At 39.5% G+C, this 23,376-nt stretch overlaps 1 protein-coding gene across 8 annotated transcripts in view; it reads right to left on the bottom strand.

Annotated features, from left to right (window-relative positions):
• The window catches only part of TUT7 (terminal uridylyl transferase 7), a 52,576-nt gene that overhangs the window by 15,047 nt on the left and 14,153 nt on the right, over nt 1-23,376 (bottom strand). For all 8 annotated transcript variants that reach the window (XM_053656195.1, XM_053656201.1, XM_037159875.2 and 5 more), the window contains exons 10-25: nt 22,689-22,808; nt 20,200-20,352; nt 17,816-17,996; nt 15,308-16,395; nt 14,762-14,912; nt 11,861-11,947; nt 11,171-11,271; nt 9,645-9,702; nt 6,669-6,772; nt 5,980-6,069; nt 5,422-5,535; nt 5,179-5,256; nt 4,405-4,582; nt 1,931-1,978; nt 1,760-1,851; nt 375-490 (exon numbers count right to left, since the gene is read on the bottom strand). In XM_053656195.1, the coding sequence (XP_053512170.1) occupies nt 375-490; nt 1,760-1,851; nt 1,931-1,978; nt 4,405-4,582; nt 5,179-5,256; nt 5,422-5,535; nt 5,980-6,069; nt 6,669-6,772; nt 9,645-9,702; nt 11,171-11,271; nt 11,861-11,947; nt 14,762-14,912; nt 15,308-16,395; nt 17,816-17,996; nt 20,200-20,352; nt 22,689-22,808 (2,759 nt within the window). The remainder of the gene's footprint in view (nt 1-374; nt 491-1,759; nt 1,852-1,930; nt 1,979-4,404; nt 4,583-5,178; nt 5,257-5,421; nt 5,536-5,979; nt 6,070-6,668; nt 6,773-9,644; nt 9,703-11,170; nt 11,272-11,860; nt 11,948-14,761; nt 14,913-15,307; nt 16,396-17,815; nt 17,997-20,199; nt 20,353-22,688; nt 22,809-23,376) is intronic.

The following is a 23,376-nucleotide window of genomic DNA, read 5'->3' as shown; positions in this document are numbered from 1 at the left end:
AGTAACCCATTTTACTTTTCACTGACTGGAACGATTCCCAACTTCTCACTGCTGGAAAAGGAAGAATTTGTTTTCTCTTTTCTCTTCCATCCTGATAGGAGAGGTCAAAGACCAAATGACTGAATAATGATTAAGGCCACAACCACAATCAGGAAAAGTGACCATGCCTGGGAGATTGTCACCTGTACACCTGGGTTAATCTGCGCTTAAAGCCATATTTTACATCATTTTATTTTCATTGTAAAAAATCTTAAATTCATCTGAAAACTGCCAAATTTCCTATGAGTCTGTTTTCTGTTCCAACAGAACCTCACTTAAAGACGGGTACATGAAGAACATAGAAACTAAAGCACTGCTTACGAACATTTACTCACCGCCTCCTCATAGGACAGTCCTTCATGAAGTGTCCAATTTTCCCACAAATTCGGCAACATCTATCATTTGGGGCCAGCTCTCCTTCAGTTAGCACATCTGGATCAAAAAAGTACTCCTAGCAAAACACAAATATATACAAATATGAATTATTAATATAAGATCAAAACACAAAAATGTGCCTGACAGCCATCAGGGACCTTGTATCTCAGTATCGACATATCATTATTTTAATAACTATTATTTATACTGTTTAATTTAAAAATCTAAAATCATTATGATGTCTAATTGAGGACAGTTTCCCCCAAACACCATTTTTGTTTATTCCTTTTCATGCCCAGAACTGTCGAACCCTAAGCCATAATAAAGGTAGCTTTTCCTCCCAGCACACTTCCAAGAGCGTTTCACACCCCAGGAGTCAGCTGCCCCGGGAGGGGAGGTGGCGGGAGCTGAGGCAAATACAAAGGCTTTGTTTTTCTCAAAGAACGAAAAGGCTAAAGCCTAATGAACTGAGGAACAGGATTTGCATTATACAGATTACGGAGAAAAAGAAAGCGGCCATGTGCTAGGCTTCGCTGTATTGGGGTTTCTGGAGGAAAACATCAGAAGAAAAGAAAGACAGTGGTCTGGACCCCAGCCTCTTTGCCACTAAGATGAGGGTGGGGGCCAGCAGAATCAGAATCACCTGGGAGCTTGTGAGAACTGCAACGCCCGGGCCCCACCCCAGACGTCTCAGTCAGAACATGCCTTTAACAAACCCCACAGGTAACGTGTTTGAACATGCTTCAGGGGCACTCAAAGACTTGCACAGCAACATCTAGCAAAAGCCAGATGTACAGATGTGATCAAATGCTGGATATGGTTATACACCAAAGAGTTCATTAAAAGGCCTTTACTCAGAAAATGAAGGCAAGAAAAAAACCCCTCTATTCTAAACACAAAACCCTCCAGCCCCAACCCGCTTTTCCCTCAGTGAAATCCATGTTTATAATGCCATTTGGTTTTTAACGAATGCGGTTTGTTAGAAATCTGAGTGTTAGGTCACAGGAGCGCAGACCGTTCTCTAGCACAGGCAGCACTGTCCCATTCAGGGATCTACTTATTACTCTTTGCAAGCAGAGTAATAAATAAATAAAAGGAAAAGTCTAGACCTCGTACGAGAATGGAAGATGTCCTCAGAAATGTGTAAACTGGACTTGGCAGAGGCCTGTCCTGATGAATTGCCTTAAAACAGGGATGTTTTAAAAAAGGGTTTTAGAAATTTGTGTTGTAATTGTTTAGCCTGGCTTGGCTCACCAGACTTCCAGAGTATTCAAGTTATAACTCAAGTAATGGTACATAGTATGGCCTTTAGAACTTTTACTTGGTATTTCCAACAGACGCTTACCATTTTTGAGGGGCAGTCCTTTGGAAACCCTTTGACTGGAATACCAAATACTCTTCTTCCATTGATAAATGCTTTCATTATAAAATTTGTCACTAAGAAAAAAAGAATAAGGGCTCAATTAGATGAATTAAAAGGAGATCACAGTAGTCTTTACAAACAAAGTTAACTTACTTTTTCTTGACAATCCAGCTCCAAGATTATGATTCAAATCAAAGGGATCTAGGTTACAAATAGGAAATGCCATTATTCATACAGTAAGTGGTCTATATAACAAGAAAGTGTTACATAATGTATCACTAATAAAAGTATTACATGACTGCCTTTTTAATGATTTTCAAACTTGTTATATAGCTAAGTAATGTATAGTCCCAAAGATAAGCCCAGTATTTTTCTCAAAAGTGTCCATCAGAAAAGAGGGTGTTGCTTTACATTTGAATCCTTATAAAATCCCTCGCATTATGAGGAGATGCTATGTTTTGAACAATAAAATACTATTAGGAGAAGACTACCATCAGCCTGACATCACCGGATGCTAGTTTTGGATGCATATAGAGATCGCAAATATATTTAAATGTTTTAGCACTACATGTCCCTACTAATTAACAAGACTTTAAAAAAGAAAATGATTTTATTTATTTACTTTTAGAGAGAGGGGGAGGGAGGGAGGAAGAAGGAGAAGAACATCCATCAGCTGCCTCCCATCTGTGCCCGACCAGGCCTGTGTCCAGACTGGGAATGGAATGAGCGACCTTTTGCTTTGCGGAATGGTGCTCAATCAACACACTGGTCAGGGCTTAACAAGCTTTTAAAAGATCATGTTAGAAAACAATTCATCATGGATATCACAGGATGCACTCACAAGAGAAAACGCACACAGGCAATGGCTAACTTGAATCTCAATTTCCAGTAAAGGCCTAATATAAGAATTCCCATATGATCTTAAACATTTGCACTCAAACATCTTAGATGAGTGGATGCTTAGATGAGCGTTGTGTTCTGCAACATTATTTGTTAGATGACCCCGAAAGTGGCAGGAATGGTGAAAAAGATGCTGATGTCAAAGATGTATGTGAGATCTGAATAAACTGGTTCATGCTATAAATGGATGTAAAGCACTCTTTCTAAACCAAGACACTATTTTATAAACGATTTAAAATAAGTTTACACATGATAATTCATAACTGAAACATTACATGTAGATATTTACTTCTTATAAATCCTTAAAAATATAATCGGAGTATCTCACTCAGGTAGGGACTTATACTCACTAACAGTACCTAAGCCTAAGATCCTTCTCTCAGCTTAACCCTAATAACTGCTATGGGAAGGTTCCTTCCTAGCAGGTTTGGTCATGCTTTCTTCTGGTAGTTTTTCTGTAATTTTGGTTGTTTGCTTGGGAAGGTAGACATATTATAACCTTAATTCCTAAACAGTTCTGCCACCACTAAAATTTCTCTACTCCAGAATAACTAGTCAAGTCTTCTTTCTAGTTTAGCCTATTACTAATGGCTAAAGATAACCAGGATTCCAAAATTAAAAACAAAACACGAACAACCGACAGACCATGGATACCCACTGTGATAACGGAAAGGGATAAAACAAAGCTCTGTGTTTTGGAGATATGAGATCCAAAACCCGCATCTACAACCCACTGTGATTTGAATTTCATGTTATATATGTTCACAATATCATAGCACTATCCACGGGCAGCAGCAATGATGAAAGTACAACCTGGAGCAGCGAGTTTTGACCGGTGCCACAGGAAGCACCCTGGTGTGCTGTCGGAGTTTTTAAAGCATGCAATACCCGACTACGTACTCAGCGGCACTGACCACTTTTCCCTTAGATTGTCAAATAACAAAAATGACAACAGCTAACACAAGAGTCGTCCAGTGTGAATGAATAAAAATTGTACCTATTATTTTGGTCAGATTGGCAAAAAATATTTTTGGTGTGCCGCAGAATTTTAGTAATTAATTTGTGTGGGCCATGAAATAAAAAAGGTTGAAAATGCTGACCTAGCATATTATTTAGGTGGTATGACTACAATGAAAAATAAAAGAATAAAAAGTATGATTAAATTCAAAATATTTCTTGAGTCATCTCTCAGTTCATTACCAGCATTTAAACTCAGTGTGGCCTTTTTACAATTGAAATTCCACAAGTTAAAAATAATAAATTAAAAACATTAGTGGCCCGTGAATCCCTGCATCCAATGGCAAGAAAAGGGATCACCATTGTTAAACTAAATGTCAACCTTTATATATAATTACTAATAGGTAAAAACCATCCATCCACAGCCAATAACGACCTCGAAAATTCACTCATTAGGATGATTTCTAAAGCCCCACCTATCTGGAAACTGGTGTATGTATCTGCTGTGACCTTCCTTACCCTCCAGTAAGTGTTCAGTGGCTGTAAAAGACCTGCCACTGCGACCAAAGACTTGGATTTGTGAGAAGACCCACAGGAGGGCATCGGACTTAAAAATAAATCCTCACGAGGAAAACAGACCCCCCCCCCCATGCAGGCAGTGATGGGAAGGCCGAGCTGCCCATCCCAGTGGCTCAGGGCCGCCCTGGAAGGAAGAAGAACAATGCCCATCTAATTCAAACCCTACATTCAGTTTTAAATTTTGATCTTACCTTCAATAACAATGTATTTTGAGGTCCACTGTTTCTTAAAAGTTGTAAGCATACTTTTTCTTCGGATGCTAATAACATGCTCTTTAAAATCAAATTCCTCTGTGTAGAAACGAAGAAGTCCCAACCAGAGCTGCCCGACAGACTCTGTGTTTTTTCCATATTCCGGCCAACGGGTGGGCTAGAAATAGAGGACAACAAGGAATATCAGGGTCTGAAGTAAAGTGTTAATATTAACATGCACTTACAATTTATGAAGTACATTTGGACTTGTTTCTAATTAACTAGACTTTAAATATACAGCATATACGATTACATAACTTTTCTCTCTCACTTTAAAATACCATTTACATGAATTAATCTCTACCCTATGACTTGGAGATAGGGAGAGATCAGGGTTTTAAATGTCAACCTCAGGGTGCATTCAGAAGAAGAAATCTTGAAATAAACTTTAAGAGCCATGGTGACAATTCAAAGAGAGTCTTCCCAAACTCTCTGTGCAAAAAGCACAGAGCAAATAATTGTTCATTTGGAAAGTTACCAAACCGTTTGGAATTATTAGGCATTAAAGAAATTCTGGAAACAGTTCCTAAATACTCACCTGGCTTAATAAAAATGTTTTCAACTTCAATGAAAACATCCGTATATGCTAGTTTTTTAAAAACTACCATAACAGAAATAAATATAACAAGTGATAGTTGTTGATCATCTATACTATAGCATAGTAGAACTTTCAGTAAAGAACATAAAAGAAAAATGTACTATTCAAATACGTACCAGTTCATCTATTTGATCAAAAAAATAAATATTCCAGCCATCAACAAATACTTCAGGTTTTTTTTCACCTTTGTATATCTGCAATAAAATTTTAAACTATTAGTATAGATTACAAACTTATGCATTGATACAAAAACCTGTAGAAAAATTGTTAAAAATTTACAGAGCTGCAGAATTCCTGAGAAGAGGGCTCAAAGACCGCCCAGCCTTACAGATAAGAAATGTGATTCCCTTCACTCATACCTCCTGCAGGACAGGGATGACCGGAGGGTTCCTCTGCTGGAGGAAGTATAGCACCATAAGTGTGTACGCGTATGAAGATAAGCTGCCTCTGGAGGCATCACCAATGTCGCACATCTAGAGGAAGGAGAACGAGCAATGTCAAGGGAAGATCACCAGTGTTTTCTGACTGCAGCTATTCTATGATCAACAAGAGTATGGCGCTTCTATAGGGCTCTAACTTATATAATTACATTTTCAAATGCTAAAATATGCCAACAAAACCAGGTAAGACAAATAAAAAAGTCAGGTAAGACTTTAAAAAAAGACAAACAAAACAAAACAAAAAACCCCAAACAACACAAAGAACCCAATAAAACAATGGAATAGTCACAAGGAAGATCAGATAATCCGTAGAATTTAAGACAAAATTCTAGTTTGCTGGGTAGGGCTTCCCAAATAGTTAAAAGGAACTTTTGACATGGCTATGGTTTTTTAAGAAAAAGATACACTTATGCTTTCAATAAAGGTCTGAAGATGAACCAAAGTTTCCTGGTAAGTCACAAGGGGAAGCACACTCACCTTTGTAAATACTTTCATGGTATAACACAAATATTTCACTCTGGGATCAATGGCTGAATAAGCAGCTAAGAGCCTTGTGTTATGAAGAGCCTATTAAAAAGGAAATTACACTATAAGGCTATCACTTAAAAGAAAATGTTTTAAGCTAGAATATTCTGAAAAGGTTTATACTGTAATTCATTTTAGAATAAACACACTTAAACTAAAACTAATATTCTTCCCCAAAGATAAGCTTCATTAACTTTCTAGATAATAATCAAGAATTGTAAGTGACATTTGATTTCATAATTTCCATTATGTTAATATGCCCTTAGCCTAAACATTACTAAAAAAGAAGAGCTATTAAAAGAATTCGTTTCCTGTAAGTAGTTGGACCATTCCCCAGTCTGCTGCCATGGCATTATTTAAATCAAATGCCCTGAGAGGCCAGAGAGATCCCACAAAGCCCTGAAGCAAACCAGGTGGGAGACCAGGCACACTCACAAATACTCCCAAATTAAAACAAAGTTCCAGTTAAACAAAAGTACCTGCCCCTCTGACCTCACTTTAAATGAATATTAGTATTGACTAAATTCTCTATTAAGCAGTCAGAAATAACTACTGAAAGAATAAATAACATAAAATGAATGGCTTAAGAGACATTTGTTTCCCTTAATCTCCCTAAAGAAAAAGCCAAGAAGAAGTCTTACCAATGTATTGTACAAACTTATGTCCACTTCCAGACCACTCCTCAAGTGAAAGAACTTTACAATTGGCACCTTTGCTGTTGTGATAGGCAAGATGTTTCTCAGACCTCGGTTGAAAAAAGGAGCATCATTAAAACACAGTTGGGCACAGAGGCTCTCATGGATGGAACCCTAACTTTGCCTTGTTTCACTGTGTCACTAGGACCAGTCAAAGAATTCCCTGCTACTAACGATCGTGTGGGAAGACTCTTCTGGCAAAGCTGACATTTGTAAACACACCCACATGTGACTGGGAAGGCAGCCAGCCACTGCTCTGCAGGAGCTCACTGGACCATGTAAGTGTGTGTTGGGCCGTCAGTTTGATAAACACCAAAGTGGAGGACTCTGTTAGAGTCTGGACTATGTGCCCCCCCCCCTATTTTCTTCATGGGACTGTCTCTAACATTAATGAAGAAAAGTCTATGGGGCACTCATCTGATCTCTCAAAGCAAAAGTTACTTGTCACAGAGCTAGAAAAGATATGATAGTAAATGGAAGGAATCAACTTCAACAGGAGAGGAAGAAATTGCCTGAGCTAGGTTTTCAAAAAAAGGAGAATGAATAGGCAAAAGCAGGAGGTTGGGGGATTTACCAACAAGGAAAACTGCGTACTTGAAGGATAGATGTCTAAAACCAAATGGCATATTCAGAGAACTTAGAATTGTCAAGCTACAGAGTGGACTTAATGAGTAATAGGAGAAGGGGTAGAAACTGGGAGAGGCCAAAGGGTGAACATATATATCCTACCAGTTATCCTTGGAGGCAAAAAGAAGCCAATGAACTGGTATAAGTTGGGGAGAATCATTGACCACATCTGTTTAGACAATGGCCCCGGCAATGAATGGACCGGAGACACCTGGACTACGAAGGGGTGACCATTGTGAAAAATGATCTGGGCCTGAACTATCATGGTGGCAGGGGAATGTGGAGAAGCAGCAAGCCCTGTGTGGGAGCATCTATAACTGGATGGGTTGGGTAAGTGGAGGGAGGGTGGTAAGGCGAGAAGGCTGTAGCAGTAAGAGTTACCATTTCCTGAGTATCTAGAATCCTTTATAAACATAACCTCCTATGACTATGCACCTGCACCTTACAGATGAGGAAACAGAGCCAGAGAAATGAACTTGCTTAGGAATGTGCAGCTGGTCAACTGTGGAGCTGAACTGAAATCTAGGTGTGACTGACCCTAAGCTTCTACCAACCTAGTCCAGGACAGGCTAATTATGACTTCATCCCATCAGATGATTCCAGGGAAGCCAATGTATTTAGAGGGCAGATACATTCTGATATGGAACTTGGAGGGAGGGGGATGGGATGTATCAGATAAAAAAATTTCAGCAAAACGGGTCTGTGTGGGAGATAGAGGAAGCATAACATACTGATGGAGAAGAGGGGCAAAAGGAAGTTCATGTTTACTGAATACTCAGCCTGTGCTAGGCCCTGTACTTTCCCGGATCTCCTTTCTTAATCTTAAATGCTCTTATTGTTATCTTGACTGTAGATAAGTAACTGAGTGCATATAATGATATTGAGTGACTTTCTGGGATCATAAAGACATCAAGTGGGGAAGCCAAGATATAAAACCAGGAAGTTTGATTCCAGACACCCCCAACTACTTTGCTATACTGCCCCCAACTTAGCCTTTTTCTCCATCTGCTTCCCATTTCGAACTTGACACTGTTACCCATTTTGACACTTAATATAAACCCATCCTCTAAGATTTATTCACAGCACATCATCCCAGTTCTTATGTTACCATTCCAATGGCTCCTTTTTCAGCTTAACAATAACCCACAACCTTTGGAACAACTAAACATGCAGTCAGTCCAGTGTGGTGGTGGGGGGGAGAGACCATGTTAATCATCTTAACAATATCAATGGTTCCTTTTTCATTGTCCTTCCTTAATTTCTACACACAGAAATTAAAGCACAGTTCTCACCTCCTCTCCAACAAGGGATTCCAAGAATCCCTTGGAATTCTTTTATTCTTGGTCTCTCTATTTCTTTCTCTTTAAGGTCTTCAATGCAGAATTTCTACTTTGTTTTTCAAACCTGATTGGCAATGCCATATTTTTAATTTCTCACTAGACTGGAGAAATTATAATCTCAGAGATTATACCTTCATGGCAAACGAAACACCTCCACACTGGTGTTCTCTGCAAACATTCCTATTTCTCAAGCACCCAAACATCAGCCAGAACCCTCCAATTCTTTTCCGTTTTGGACTAACTGGGAATGGGAAAAGGCCTGCCTGCCCTGTTACTTAGACTATACCCTCCATAGGAGACTATGCTAACTGCGTAAAAAGTTTAAGTTATGCTTTTATTAGGTTCCTCCTCTCCTGAAAAAACTTCGGTGATTTCTTCTAATAGTTCCCACTTGAAACTCCTCTCTAAATGTATCGATCTTCTCACTGCTCTCCAAAACACACCACAGTAATTCTCATGTTCACATCCATGCACTGAGGAATGACTTCCCTTTCTATTTTTTTAAAGCACACTTACCATCATCTGAGATCAGAGCAAGCCTATCTTTCCCATGAACCTCCCCAGGCAATAACTTCATACTCATTCCTCAGAAGTTATCTGACACTTACTACTATTAAAGACACGATACTAATACCACAAACATGCTATAAATAAGCTACTATACTGTTTTTTTTTGGCATTATTAAATTCTAAGGATGCAAAACACTGATAAAAGACAAGAGTATTTTAGGGCATGTACGCTCCCTCTGGAGCTGCCTCTGCCTTCCTCCTTCAGGCAGGTCTCCTGGCTGCGTCCTCTCCTGAGCTCCAAGGGCCCTTCTCTGCCCTCGGGAACTTGTTTCCTGAGCCCATGCAGCCCCGCTGGCTCGCTTCTTCTACCTCTATGACTTTCTAAATAAACTTTTGCTTATAAAAAATATATATATATATTTTTAGAAAAATATTATAGAAATACCTGAATGTTTTTTGAGGACTCTTGCCAATTCTTCAATAGTTCTTACACAGTCCAACCCCTGCAACAAAAATGGCATAATGTACTGAACCAAAAATGGAAGACAAGTTTCTAACCTGGTTATAAATAGTTCCCATTCCATTCAGAAATAATGAAATTAAGTTCAACTCATTCTATACATATTTTATTAATTGGTATTCATAGGAAATATCCTAAGGATAAAAAAGTCCACATACCCTACTTACTTATTGCTTTTGGAGGCTCAACAAAGGCTGAAATCAGAGCCCCCAGAAAACTCTCTGAACCAGTGGGGACTCCCATTTCTAGGTAACTATGTAACTAAGAAGTACCCTACGTGCCAGCATAAACGAGAGGCGTTTCTCTGCCCATCTAATTCATTCTGGGTAGACATTCATCATAGTTTCATTAAGAGCCAACGAACTGCTGTGGAGAGTGATTACGCTCAGATTACTTCTCCACGGAACTAGCCAAAAATATACCATCCACCATGAAAGTCACACAGCATGTATGAACATTCCAAATAGATCATACTTAATATATTTAAAATTTTGTTTTAGGAATGCCTTCAAAATTAGTTTGTAAATCATGTAAAAATTCAATCTTGATGATGCACATTAAAGTCATTCTATGTATGGATTCCAGTATTGCTTATCTCCCTTATTCACCAAAGTCAGGCTGGATAACTTGGCTATTTTCCCAAATCAGATACATCCTCAAAGACAAAGACTTGAAGCTAAAAGGCATAAAAAGATCTTGGGCAACAGCAGCTTCACTCATGTGGCTATACACCATTTGGACTATTAAAAACTTTATAACTTTTGACCGTATTTTCTATTTCATAAATGCCTTCATATTCACCAGAGCCAGCAAATCTTTTGTAGACCATAGGGCCTGTTGCAATTACTCAATTCTGCAGTTACAGAGTCAAAGTGGCCAAAGACAATACATAAAAGAAGGGGTGTGGCTACGTTGTAAGGAAACTGTATTTACAGAACAGGCAGTGGGCAGAATTGAGCCTGTGGACTACAGTGTCTGCTGACTCCTGACACGCATGATCCAAGCTGATGTGTATAACCACCTCCTGAGGCAAGAGGACCAGAATGACCACTTGCATTTCACAGATTAACCAAAGACCACATGTGTAGGGACTGATGAAGCCAAGTCTGTCTTGAATCCAGGTCTCCGGACTATAATTTTTAGCACTCTTAAAGTTTTTCAGAAAACTTTATGTGGGTCTTTGCATCTAATCAGCCTAGTGGCCATGGCAATGGGACTCTGGAGAGCCTGCTTTGGCTTTCTAGAATTCCCAGCTGTTGCTTCAAAATCCACTTTGTACTACCGGTTCACACTACAAGCCTTTTAATTCCTCACATCCACCTCTAAACTTCTTACTGCATTTGGCCAGACAGACTGTGTCCTGATAAATTTGGGAAACACAAAGCTGTACTGTCAGTCAAGGCTGCCAAATCACACTGCCACAGGAAACGGAATTTTATGTGTCACTGTACCTCAGCAGTTTCAAGTCCATTAATTGTCATACAGATGTCAAGGTCACTCTGTTTGAACCCAAATCCATTTTTGGAGGAGCCAAACAAGCTCAATTTAGTTCCTGTTAGGGATATATGAAAAGTAATAACTAATTACTTGAGTACATTTAATTTTCGGATCAAAAGGGCCCTCTCATAAATCAAAATACCCAGTTAACTATCCTGCATTAATCTCATAATTATGTTCTCCTATTATTAGTCATTTATTATACTTTCTTTCAAATTTCACTTTGAATAAATTCAAGCTCTATATGGCATGGAAGATTACCAAGTGCCACTTGATTCTGGAGTATAGGGGCATTATGAGGAAAATGTGGATCACCTAAACACATTTAATACTGTAATACTATAAGCTTACTACTTTCTAAATGAATTCACTTTTTAGACATGTGAACTCTAAACATTAATACTCAATGAAATGCACTTGGTGGCATCTGCTAAGAGAACTCCTGCACTGCAGCCGTCCCCTCTGCGGGAAACCAGGGCTGGCAGACTGCTGACTGCCCAAGGTGCACGGCACAGCTGAAGCCCCGTCCCTGTCACTGCAAGACTATACTCTCATTCCTATAACAAAGGTGACTGTGATACATGGACACTTTCTGAAGGAAGGTGACGCTACCATTCTTTTCTTAAACACAAAGAATTATTTACCTGGAAACTCCTGTCTTATGAAACTTTCTAGGTTTTGCCGAATATGTTCGCGAGCCTGATCTTCTAAAATAGTTGGACAAAAATCCTCTGTTTAAAACAAATAAAAACATTCAGAAATATAGATTGTTCACATTCTCTGAAAACTATATCTTTAATAAAATAAAAACTAACAGGTTTAAAAATAAAAGCCCTAAATTCTGTGTCTTCTTGGTAGACAGCATAGGCGGTATAAAGAAGATGCCTTTAAAAAAAAAAAGAAAAAAAAAAAGAAAGATTCTGGACTTCTGCCAAGATGGAGGCGTAGACGGAAGCACTTCGCCTTCTCACACAACCAAGTTTAAAAACAACAAAGTTTTAGCAACAAAAACGCAGCCAAACCACAGAAAATTGAACTATACAGAAGTCCGACAACAACGAACCCTTCAGCCAAACCGGTAAGAGGGGCAGAGCCAGCAGCAGAGCAGGGTTGGGCAGGAGAGATTCACCTAACCGACCCAGGCGCACCAGCAACCGTGGGCGGATCCCAGGTGTGCAGAAGCAGGCAGACCCACTGAGGGCGGACCGTGGTCACACGTTCGTGAGCAGATAAACCCGATGAAGGAGCTAGTGGTGGTGAGACGGACCACGCAGGCCCCAGCGGCAAAAAGCGGCTAAGAGAACTGCCATTGTCCCTCTCTGACCCTGCCCCCACAAACAGCGTCACAAATCAGCGACCTGGGTGGCCCCTCTCTGTCTACGCCCCCACATACAGCATCACAAAACAGCAACCTGGGTGGCCCCGTCCTGGTGAACAACTAAGGCTCCGCTCCTCATACCTAATAGGCACGAACAGATCAAAACATGGTTCAAGAACAACTCAGAGCCCCAGAGCCGATAAATCTAAGTGATGAAGAAATAGCAAAACTTTCAGATGCACAGTTCAAAACACTGGTGATCAGGATGCTCACAGAACTGGTTGATTTTAGTCACAAATTAGAGGAACATATGAAGGTTAAACTAATTGAAATGAATGGAAATGCACAAGAAACCAATAGTAATGGAAAGGAAACTGGGACTCAAATCAAAGGAGTGGACCAAAAAGAGAAAAAAAAAATGACCAAACAGGAAAGGATGAAGAAACAAGAATTCAAAAAAATGAGGAGAGGCTTAGGAACCTCCAGGACATCTTTAAACGTTCCAACATCCGAATTATAGGGGTACCAGAAGGGGGAAAGGAACAGCCACGAGTGGAAAACTTATTTGAACAAATAATAAAGGAGAACTTCCCCAATCTGGCAAAGGAAATAGACTTCCAGGAAATCCTGGAAGCTCAGAGAGTCCCAAAGAAGTTGGACCCAAGAAGGAACACACCAAGGCACATCATCATTACATTAGCCAAGATTAAAATGAAGGAGAGAATTCTAGAAGCAGCAAGAGATAAGGGGACAGTCACCTACAAAGGAGTTCCCATCAGACTGTCAGCTGATTTCTCAAAAGAGACCTTACAGGCAAGAAGGGGCTGAAAAGAAGTATTCCAACTTATGAAAACCAAAGACCTACAACCAAGATTGCTCTATCCAGCAAAGCTTTCGTGTAGAATGGAAGGACAGATAAAGTGCTTCTCAGAGAAGATCAAATTCAAGGAGTTCATCATCACCAAGCCCTTATTACATGAAATGTTAAAGGCACTTACCTAAGAAAAAGAAGATAAAAAAGATGAACAGTGAAAGGACAGCAAACTCACAGTTATTAACAACCACACCTAAAACAAAAGCAAACTAAGAGGACAGCTAGATCAGGAGCAGAACCATAGAAATGAAGATCACATGGAGGGTTAGCAACAGGGGAGTGGGAGGAGGAGAAGAGAGGAGAAGGTACAGAAAATAAGTAGCATAGATGGTAGGTAGAAAATAGACAGGGGGGAGGGCAAGAATAGTATGGGAAATATAGAATCTAAAGAACTTGAGACACATGGACATAAACTAAAGGGGGGAATCATGGGGGAGGGTGGAGGGGAATGAAGGGGGGAAATAGAACAACTGTAATGGCATAATTAATATATTAAAAAAAAAAGATAATTTCCAAAACAGGTTCAAACAGTATCCTTATTAGGACTGCTGTGGTTATCTGAGAGAAATAGGATTTAAATTAAGTGTATCTCTCACGCGAAACTGCTGCCATCAACTGACTGGTTACAGCACGGGTTCTATAATAAATATATGTTCCAATAAAAAATAAGCCTGGCTGGTGTAGCTCAGTGGATCGAGTGTGGGCCTGCGAACTAGACATTCACGGTTCGATTCCCAGTCAGGGCGCATGCCTAGGTTGCAGGCTGGTTCCCTGTAGGCCAGTTCCCAGCAGGGGATGCATGAAAGGCAACCATACATTGATGTTTCTCCCCCTCTCTCCTTCCCTTCCCCTCTAAAGATAAATAAATAAAGTCTTTAAAAAATAAAAAATAAAATAAAAAAATAAAAAAATAATCTGTCACCAAGAAATGGAAACTACGCTGAACAAGGGTTTCAGTAATGAGTTTCAGAGACCCAGGGCTTGAAAAGGGCAGCTTTCATTCAGGAAACTATCCCAGAGTTTGAATAAAAGTTTGTGAGTATGTGTGTATGTATACATTTATGGAGGACATACAGTTTCCTTCCATAGTTAATAACCTCCAAAAAGGCTTAAAACACCAGTTGGTAAACAATAGTACTCTAATCTCAAGACTTTAAAGATCCTCCTTCCCTGTCTTTAACAATGATTTACTATGTGTCCCAAATGTTACAGGATACACAGAACCCTGCAGACACACTGGAGAATGGAACAGACTTAGTCCCTACAATAGGACTAAGATTAGTGATTCAGGCGACTCTTGAGAAAACTTCGATGTAATATTTTAACAAATCAAAACAAACGTTAGTAACTTACTGTAACATTGGAAGCAAACTTGATCCAGGATATTTAAAAATTTGGGTGTTAATGGTGGCAAAGGTTCCAGCTGGATTCTTCTGAAGTCCTCAGGGCAGTCCTTCTTTAGATGACCCTCTCGTTTGCATAAACTGCACACTACCATAGGAGACTGCAGGAAGAGGGCCAAGACAGGACTTAAGATAAAACTTTATTTGCTCAATAAAGAAGTCCTGAATCTTTTTTTAAAAGTACATGGCCTACTCTCCACGTTCCAAAGGACTAAAACTACAATGTGTGGCCATTCCAAACCATCTGAGACAGGGACTCCCCCATGGCACACTCAAGAGGAAAAGGCAGGTATTTTCACTACCAACAGCATTCCTTTCCTCCTGTGCAAATTCCAGTGAGTCTAAGGAGGGAGGGAAGTGGACCAGGGACTGGAGTGAAAGACCAACTCGTTAACCACTATCAAAAGGGGGGAGAGCCCTGTCCATAGTAAGTAAAATCATGAGCACTACAACTGTTTTAAGTCTCCCAATTCTAGGACAGGCACTGATTACCTACCTTGCCTTTGGTGAAGATGAGTTTACTAAATTCGTAGAAGAAATCAGATGGACCCACAGTTGAATTTTCTTCACATACATTTTCCTCCTTAAGATTGATTTTATTAAGTTCCATTAGTAGAGTGCCATCCACGTCTTTTCCACTTTCTTTCAAGTCTTCACACTTAGACTCACCCGTCTCCTCATCTTCAGACAGGGCATCCTCATCCCCTAACCCGGCGTAGGCGTTGTCTAACTCATCTTCATGAGCACCATCATCCTCATCTTCTTTTTGGGTAACAGACAGCCTGGGTTCTTTATGCTCTTCTTCCTCATCCTCCTCTTTATTGGAGTGAATGACTCCTGATGTATGGTCCTGTCTAGAAGGGGCAAAGTGGCTTAAAGCATCTTCTGGTTCATCAGTACCTTCTAAGCTTTCTTCACTAATACCAATGTTGTTATCTAAAGAAGCAAATCCATCACCCTCTTTAGCTGTAGGATTTGGGAAGCCTTCTAAATCCAAACTGCTATCAGTCTCAGTATTTCGTGTGCTATCAGAAACAAGAGGCTCTCCATGTTCACTGCTGCTTAAATCTTGAACATCAGCAGTCGAAGGATGCTTGCCCTCCATTCCAATTTTTTCTTTCTCAGTTTTACCTCCCATTTCTTGATGGTGTACATTAGCATCCTCACGATCATCACAACTGACTTCTACCTTGCTGCAGCCTGAGCTTTCCAGTTGTACACTGCTGCGTCTGTTCCCTGTTTCCTCTGCTGGTGGGCTTCCAACGCTTTCCGCAGTCTCTTTAAGAGTAAGTGGCTGCACCTTGCAGGTATTTGCAGCTGAAGTGGGAGCACTGGCACCTTGAGCCACAACTGAGTTTTTGAGTTTATTACTTTTTGCTTGTAAATCTGGATCATGCTTTGCTACTTCTTTAGAATGTTCTGAAGTGAATGTAACAGTACTCAGAGGCTTTGGAAGGCTAGATTTCGTACTTTTATGCGGAAGAGCGAAATACTTATACGTTGTCCTTAAACAATGAAGTATATATTCAAAAACAGGTTGATTATTTAGGGTCCTTGCCACATTTCTTTTAACAGAGTAGGGATCTGTAACAACAACAACAAAAGATCCACCAATGCATACGTTTGTATCGCATGTTTGAAACATTAGCCAGATAAAAAAAGACAACAAATGAACCAATGTAAAATTTAGCATGTTATCTTAAATATGCTTTCAAAAACTTGAGGGTGAGGAGTAAGAAGACATAGTTTAAGAACAAGAAGAAATGTTTTCTTCAGCGTTATAAGAGAACCCATTCTGTTCTGAACCAGTACCCCTTCCCTATTTTGCTCTGTGACTGTGGAGGTAAAAAAAATGTCGTTAAGTGTGGCTCTTGTGCCCTGGGGAAGTGAGGACTTCCTGCCAGGCTCTGCTGAGTGCTCTGCCTCCCCACTCAGCCAGGCCCTGTGGTTTGTAGAGCTTACCTCCACTCTTCTGCCCTGGGAAGCCCCATCACTGAACTGGCTGGGCTGAATTCAGGGGTGAGAGGGAGGCACCAGGAGGAGACACCACTTCTCTCAATCTTTTCTCCTCCCCTAGACTCCAGCAGGTTAGGCAATTGGCCAGAAGAGCTGAGCCAGAGAAACTGCAGGGGAGGGTTTAAAAATGTGAGATCCCTATGACTGCACACAGAACTTATGCAAAATGCAAAAAAAAACCCAAAAAACCAAAACCCAAAAACCAAAAAAACCCCAAAAAACCCTCTTACGCAATATAAAGCTTGGAAAAAAAATCAAGCAAAAATAAGAGAATAAGAGAATTCCATTTGAGGAGATTCTTTAAATTATTTCAAGGAGGAGAACTGAGATTTCTAGTTTTCAACCTTCTGACTTTGAAAAGCTGAGAAGTGCTGGTCCACTTAATGAGGTCTATAGGGCACATCAGTGTGTCTTTTACAGTGTTTTCAATTAATGAGCCTTCACTAGAAAAAGTGTTTTTATGAGTAAGTTCTGAATGTTACTGCAGATGTTCCAAAAATAACTACCCTTTCTATGGTGAGCAATCTAACAAAGAATGTTATTTTCCTTGAGAAAAAGCATCTTCCGTTTGTAAAACTAAACAACATCAACAACAATTCATGAAAGGGCTAAATATAAAAATACAGAAATGAGAAAATTAAAAGAGAAAAGGATTCATACATCACTGGGAGAAAACTTTTCAAGGGTTCAAGTTGTTAAGCAATTTACAAAGAAAGCAAGGACTCAGCCAGCCATTATTTTAGTAGCTTAAGTAATTAAAATATCTTACTGCTGCACTTAAAAAACTTAAAATGAACAGTTTAGTGCTTTGAAATGACCCACTATAACACATGCAAGATTCTAGTTATTTATTTCACTTTAGGGGTTAGGCCTACCTTACATATAGGAGCTGAAAACAGACTGAAATAAAAAGCATGCTGTTAGACCAGTGCCTTAAAACAAAACAAAACAAAACAAAAAAGAATGAAAGATAAACGTTTTGAGATACCTTCGATGGCAATGCGCTTTTTGGGCCAATCCTTTGATTCACGAGATATCATTTCTTTGACTCGGATACTTATGACTAAATCAGCCAGATTAAATTCCAAAGCATAGAATCGAAGCAATTCCACCCAGAGCTGCCCAACTGGTACTGAAGGCTGGTGTTTTAAATCAAATATTAATGATACCTATTAATAGCAAAGAGAAAACACAGGTTATTTCAGATTTCGGCACAATCTAAAAAATCAGAGAACATTCAAAAGCACCATATTTAAAATGACATGAAAAACCTTAGCAAAGATACGAATTTGACAGACCATTTAGATAAATCACATTCCAGTTTTGATTTTGCTTGTGGAAAAACAGCACACTTTCACTACACTGCTGGTACTGGAGTATTTTAAAACTTTGTCGTTATCACAGGAACGGATAAGCAGCTGGATGTAATCAGGCAGCACTCCTGATTTCAAAGTTGTAATGACAGTGGAGAGAACCATGCATCTCTTTCCACTCTAGGCACTGAGCTCTCCCTGTTTCTGCCACTGGAGGGCGCCTTCAGAATGCTACACACAGAAGTGGGGGGCAGCTCAAGGCATAGAGCAGAAGGAAAAATACTCCCTTCAGCTTCTCTGAGAAGCTACATAAGCTCATTGAATCTGCCAGTGATTTTAAAGTCAAGTAACTATTGGTATCAGAAATTAATGCTAGTTTTACATTCAGACTCCTGACAAGTTGGCACACACTGTGATATAATATACTAGAAAGCATACATGACTTAGAACAGAAAAAAATATGTTTTTGATACTAATTCTGTCACTTTATACTTAACTGTTCTAGACTTAACTTCTTTATTCTCAGTGGGCAGCTCAGTGGCTGAGATAACTGGCTTTGGAATGAGACATGCTTAGGTCTAAAATCCAATTCTGCCATGTACTAGCAGTGTATGATCCTCGTCAAGGTATATAAGCTTGTCTAAGCCACAGTTTCCTCATGTGAACAATGGGGATCACAGTACCCGCCTCACAGGGTTGTTGGGAGGACTGAGTGAGAAAGTGTCTGAAAAGAGCTTAGCACAGTGCCTGGCACACATGTTTAAAACATGGTCTCTACCATTATCTGCAGAGCAGGGATGATACCACCTATAACACAGCACAGTTATGAGGATTAAATCAGAAACAAGGGAAAGCAGACTTGTTTGCTCTCTGTATTTTTTCACTTAGGTATAATCTTTTAAGTACAAGAAATCCATTTATCACTGAAACATGAAGTCATGGGTGTAAGATGCTTTTAGGAGGTAATCTACTTCAATTCCCGGATGTTATGAGAGAAAACACTGAAGCCAAAGAGTTTACATGACTTGCCAAAGGCCCTCCTGCTGGCCAGCGGCAGAAGGAGCGCCATCCTGGGTCCCGGGATGGTGCTCTTTAGCACACGGTGCAATTTCAACAGAGTCTAGGTCTCACTTTCAGAAGCGGTGGCATGATTACTCTCCCCACATAAAAATGTACAGATAAAGTATCTGGTTGGACTTACAGCAACAGCTTTTCCTTCTAAGGTATATAAATTTGTTCCCAATTGTATTTTACTACAGCAAGCTTGAAAACAAGTGGTATGGGATTTTATTAACCAGTAAATCTCAACCACAAAGGTTCTATCTAGTAAGACAGTCATCAGGTGGATTCACAAAGAACTGGTTAAAAATGGAAGCAAAGTCCCAAACACTATAGTCGAGGACACAAAGAAAACCCCTAGAAATTGAAAGCCTCATTAAACTTCACCTCTTTATCCATAAGTCTTATTCAGCATTACTAAGAATTTTTAAGCATCTCACTGAAATGACTTGATAATAACCATACATAATATGAAACTTGAGACCTCTGACCTATCTAGACTAGTGGTACTGAAGCAGTTTTTTGTTATTACTATTTTTTTAAGTAGAGAACACTTTCTTTTTTGACACTGAGTTAAGCATTCTATAAATCAAGAGCCTGTGAGGGGACACCAAAGTCACCCCCATTCACAGGTGAGGAAACTGGGGCACAGGAAGACTAAAAAGCACTTGCTCCAGGACACACGAGCTCGGGAGCCGGGGAGCTGGGACGCAAAGTCACACCCACTGGCTCCCTTTGAGGACAGATGGATTTAGCTTTGAAATCTCAGTATCTTTCAAGGACCATACCACACAGAACTACACCAATAACTGTGAACACAATGATCTAAATTTGTACCTTTTCTATCTATTCCAAGGACTGCACAGACTAAGAAATGAAACATTCATAAAACTGTTAAGATGGTTGAGGAAAAAAGAGAGGACTGATTAACTCATAAGCTCTACTTTTAATAACTGAATGAAAAATAGAAGGTAGATCTAGAAGTGAAGACAGAACAGACCTGTCCCCTTTTAACAGGTACTTTTTTTGGTGCCTCTTCTTTTGCTGTGTCTGCACCCCCCGTGGAATTATCGGTGTATTCCCAGACGACAACGTCGTTCTGAATATCTTTTAGGCTGAAGTTGCCTAATTTATTTAGTGAGAATCCTTCAATCTAGGAAAAATTAGACATACATTATTATAAGGCAGAAATAATTTTTTAACCAATCAGAGCTTATTAATCCTGGATGGAATGAAAAGGACACCTATGATTCATTGAAAATATACAAGGTATCAGTTATGAAATATCTGAGATATCTATAAATTTCAAAGTATTTGTTAAGTAAAAACCAAAGTTTTTTTATTTTATTTTTACTTTTGGAAGGGAAGGGAAGGGAAGGAGAAAGGGAGAGAAAGTCAGTGTGTGGCTGCCTCTTGTGTGCCCCTCACTGGGGACCTGGCCCACAACCCAGGCATGTGCCCTGACTGGGCACAGAACTGGAGACCCTTTTGTTTGAAGGCCAGCACTCGACCAACTGAGCCACACCAGCCAGAGCTTGTGAAATAATTCTTTAGTAAACAGTACAAGAGAAGGCAACATGGCCCAAGCCTAAGGTCATGAGTTCTGCAGTAAAACTGGGATTCAATCTCAGCTCAGAGAGTGGGGGGAGGTACAATAGGGAATATGTAGTGAGGATAAATGGTGATGGAAGGAGATTTGACTTGGGGTGGTGAACACAATATAATAAGCAGATGATGTATTATAGAATTATATACCTTGTAGTAACCAATGTCACCGTAATAAACTTAAAAATATGCAAAAGGGAAAAATATCTCAGGACTTCTGCCAAGATGGAGGCATAAGTGGAGACGCCATGCTTTCTCACACAACCAAGTTTAGAGACAACAAAATATTAGCAACGGAAAACACAGAAAATTGAACTTTTCGGAAGTCTGATAAGAACAAACTCTTCAGCCTGACTGGTAAGAGGGGTGAAGCCAACAGCTGGCAGAGAACAAACCACTCTCTTACAGAAAATACTCTGGAAAATACAAGGGGTAGTGACTGTTTGTTAGATGTATGTATTCAATTATTTTTCTTCAATTTTCTTCAATCTTCAAAGATTTCTCTCCTAGGCTTTCTTCTGGGCATTTTATGGTTTTAACTATGACACTTATGTCTTCATTTTGGGTTAATTTCAGGATATGTTATGAGGCAAAGGTTTAATGTTCATTTTTTTCCCTTTATGGATATCTAGTTTTTCCAGCATTAATTGTTGAAAAGACTTTCCCTTCCCCCAATAAATTGCTTAATTCACTGCTTCATTGGGGAAAGCTGTTTTGACTTCCAGACTCCTACTGGTGCCTGACAGGAAGGGCTATTTAGCAACTAAGGGCTGGCTTTGCTCTCTCACTCCTTCCTGCCAGGAGGGATAGGAGTCTAGCAGACACCTTTCCAGGGCCCTGGATTCTTCCACTGCAGGACTACAAATACAAAGAGAGCTCCCTTTAGACAACTGAGGCACCATGAATTGCAATCCCTTATGCCAGGACAGAGTTTGTAAGGGGCTTACTCTGCTTTAGTCTTTACTCCTAGGTCCTTGCAGAAAAAGGGTGCTGCTTAATCCCGTCTATTAAGTAAAAAAAAAACAAAAAACCAAAACCCTATAATCATATTTCTTCTTTGTATTCATAGTAAAGAACTACTGCTCTGGTACATGCTCCTTAAATAATGAGAACTCTACACATAATGTGAAGAAATGAAGTGAAAATACCCCATGTGCCAAAGTTAGCTTTTCACCAAGTGAGACTTTCTATACAGATTTTATCAAGATAAATACCTTGGGATTAAAAGTGAGGTTTCTAAGAGGATGAGAATAACAACATTTTGACTTTGAGATGGCTTACTCTTCAATCTTATTTTATGAATGAATCAACTACACTTTATCCAAAAGAATGTTCACATAACTGAAGTCTACTTTTTCTTAAAGATAATACCAAAGTATTATTCAAGAGGTGACTACTAATTTCTGCATCAATAGCAAGTCTTATATTTTCTTTGTTTCACAGGGATTGGGGAAAAAAGAAAACTAAAGGCTAGGAACAGAAATTAAGTTACAATGAACCAAATGCTTCCTACAGTCTGTCTGGAGGACAGATGTACACTCAAATATCAAATTATGAAATGGTACCCAAAGCAAGTGTGTACCAAATGACGGATTCAATACAGGTTCACCGCTTCTTTGTTCAAATTCCTCGGGATCCCATGTGTTTCACAAGTTAAGTATTTTCTTCAGTTTAGACAAGTTCTCCCAGCGGAGCATAGGGCAGCGTCTTGTAAACCAACACAGCCATATTGCAGCAGTGAAAGGTATGAACGTTCACACTAATAGGATAAGTACCTTCATGTCAATTCTGAGTAGTTTTTTAAATTCTGAAATTGTGCAGAGGTATTGTGTGGCCCGGTAATAAAAATCAATATTGAATATATAACCAAAAAAAGTTTTATACCCATGATCCTAGATAAACAGGAAGAAGGGGCTCTTTCCTCTGTTGAAGAAAGAAAACGGTCATCAGGGCAAACACATAAGGTGGCAAACCTCCTTCTTCAGGGCGATCTATACTACAAAGCTGCGGAAGAGAGAAAAGAATTTGTCATTTACACAATGTAGTCTAAAACTTGTAACTTCTTTTTCTTGTATTATATGATTTACTCTTCAGAATAAAACACCACAGTGACACAGTGTAAAATCTCCTAATACTTTTGCAGCAACCACATATTGTGGTTTTGAGTAACAACTTCAATTTCAAATTTTTAACCTTGGTAACTACCCTTTCTCATGAAGGACCCCCCCAAAATATTTTGTTTCATTTTTTGACATCCACAGTCATCCATTCACTTGGTTAAAACACTTGTTAATGAAATAAAAATGATGGTTCAATTCCAAGTGCAAGCCAACTAGCTTCACTCAGTTTAGCGGCTCCCCCCACCCTAACCTACTGCCTTAAAAAATGTACACTTTGACCACAGAGGCGATCAGGGGAGAGAATGTCGGCCGAACATTAACACAAACAGAAACAACTTAAAAAGCATGGCCTATTTAGTGATAAAGCAGGAGACAGCTTTCAAAGTATGGCATATTGTAATGATCAATTCACCCCATTAAGAGCAGGGTATCCTCTGTTCTTCCTGGATCCA

The sequence above is a fragment of the Artibeus jamaicensis genome, unplaced genomic scaffold, assembly GCF_021234435.1.
Source record: "Artibeus jamaicensis isolate MK-2021 breed Jamaican fruit bat unplaced genomic scaffold, CSHL_Jam_final scaffold_1964, whole genome shotgun sequence".
Lineage (NCBI taxonomy): Eukaryota > Metazoa > Chordata > Mammalia > Chiroptera > Phyllostomidae > Artibeus > Artibeus jamaicensis.
This window is presented reverse-complemented; position numbering and strand designations above follow the sequence as displayed.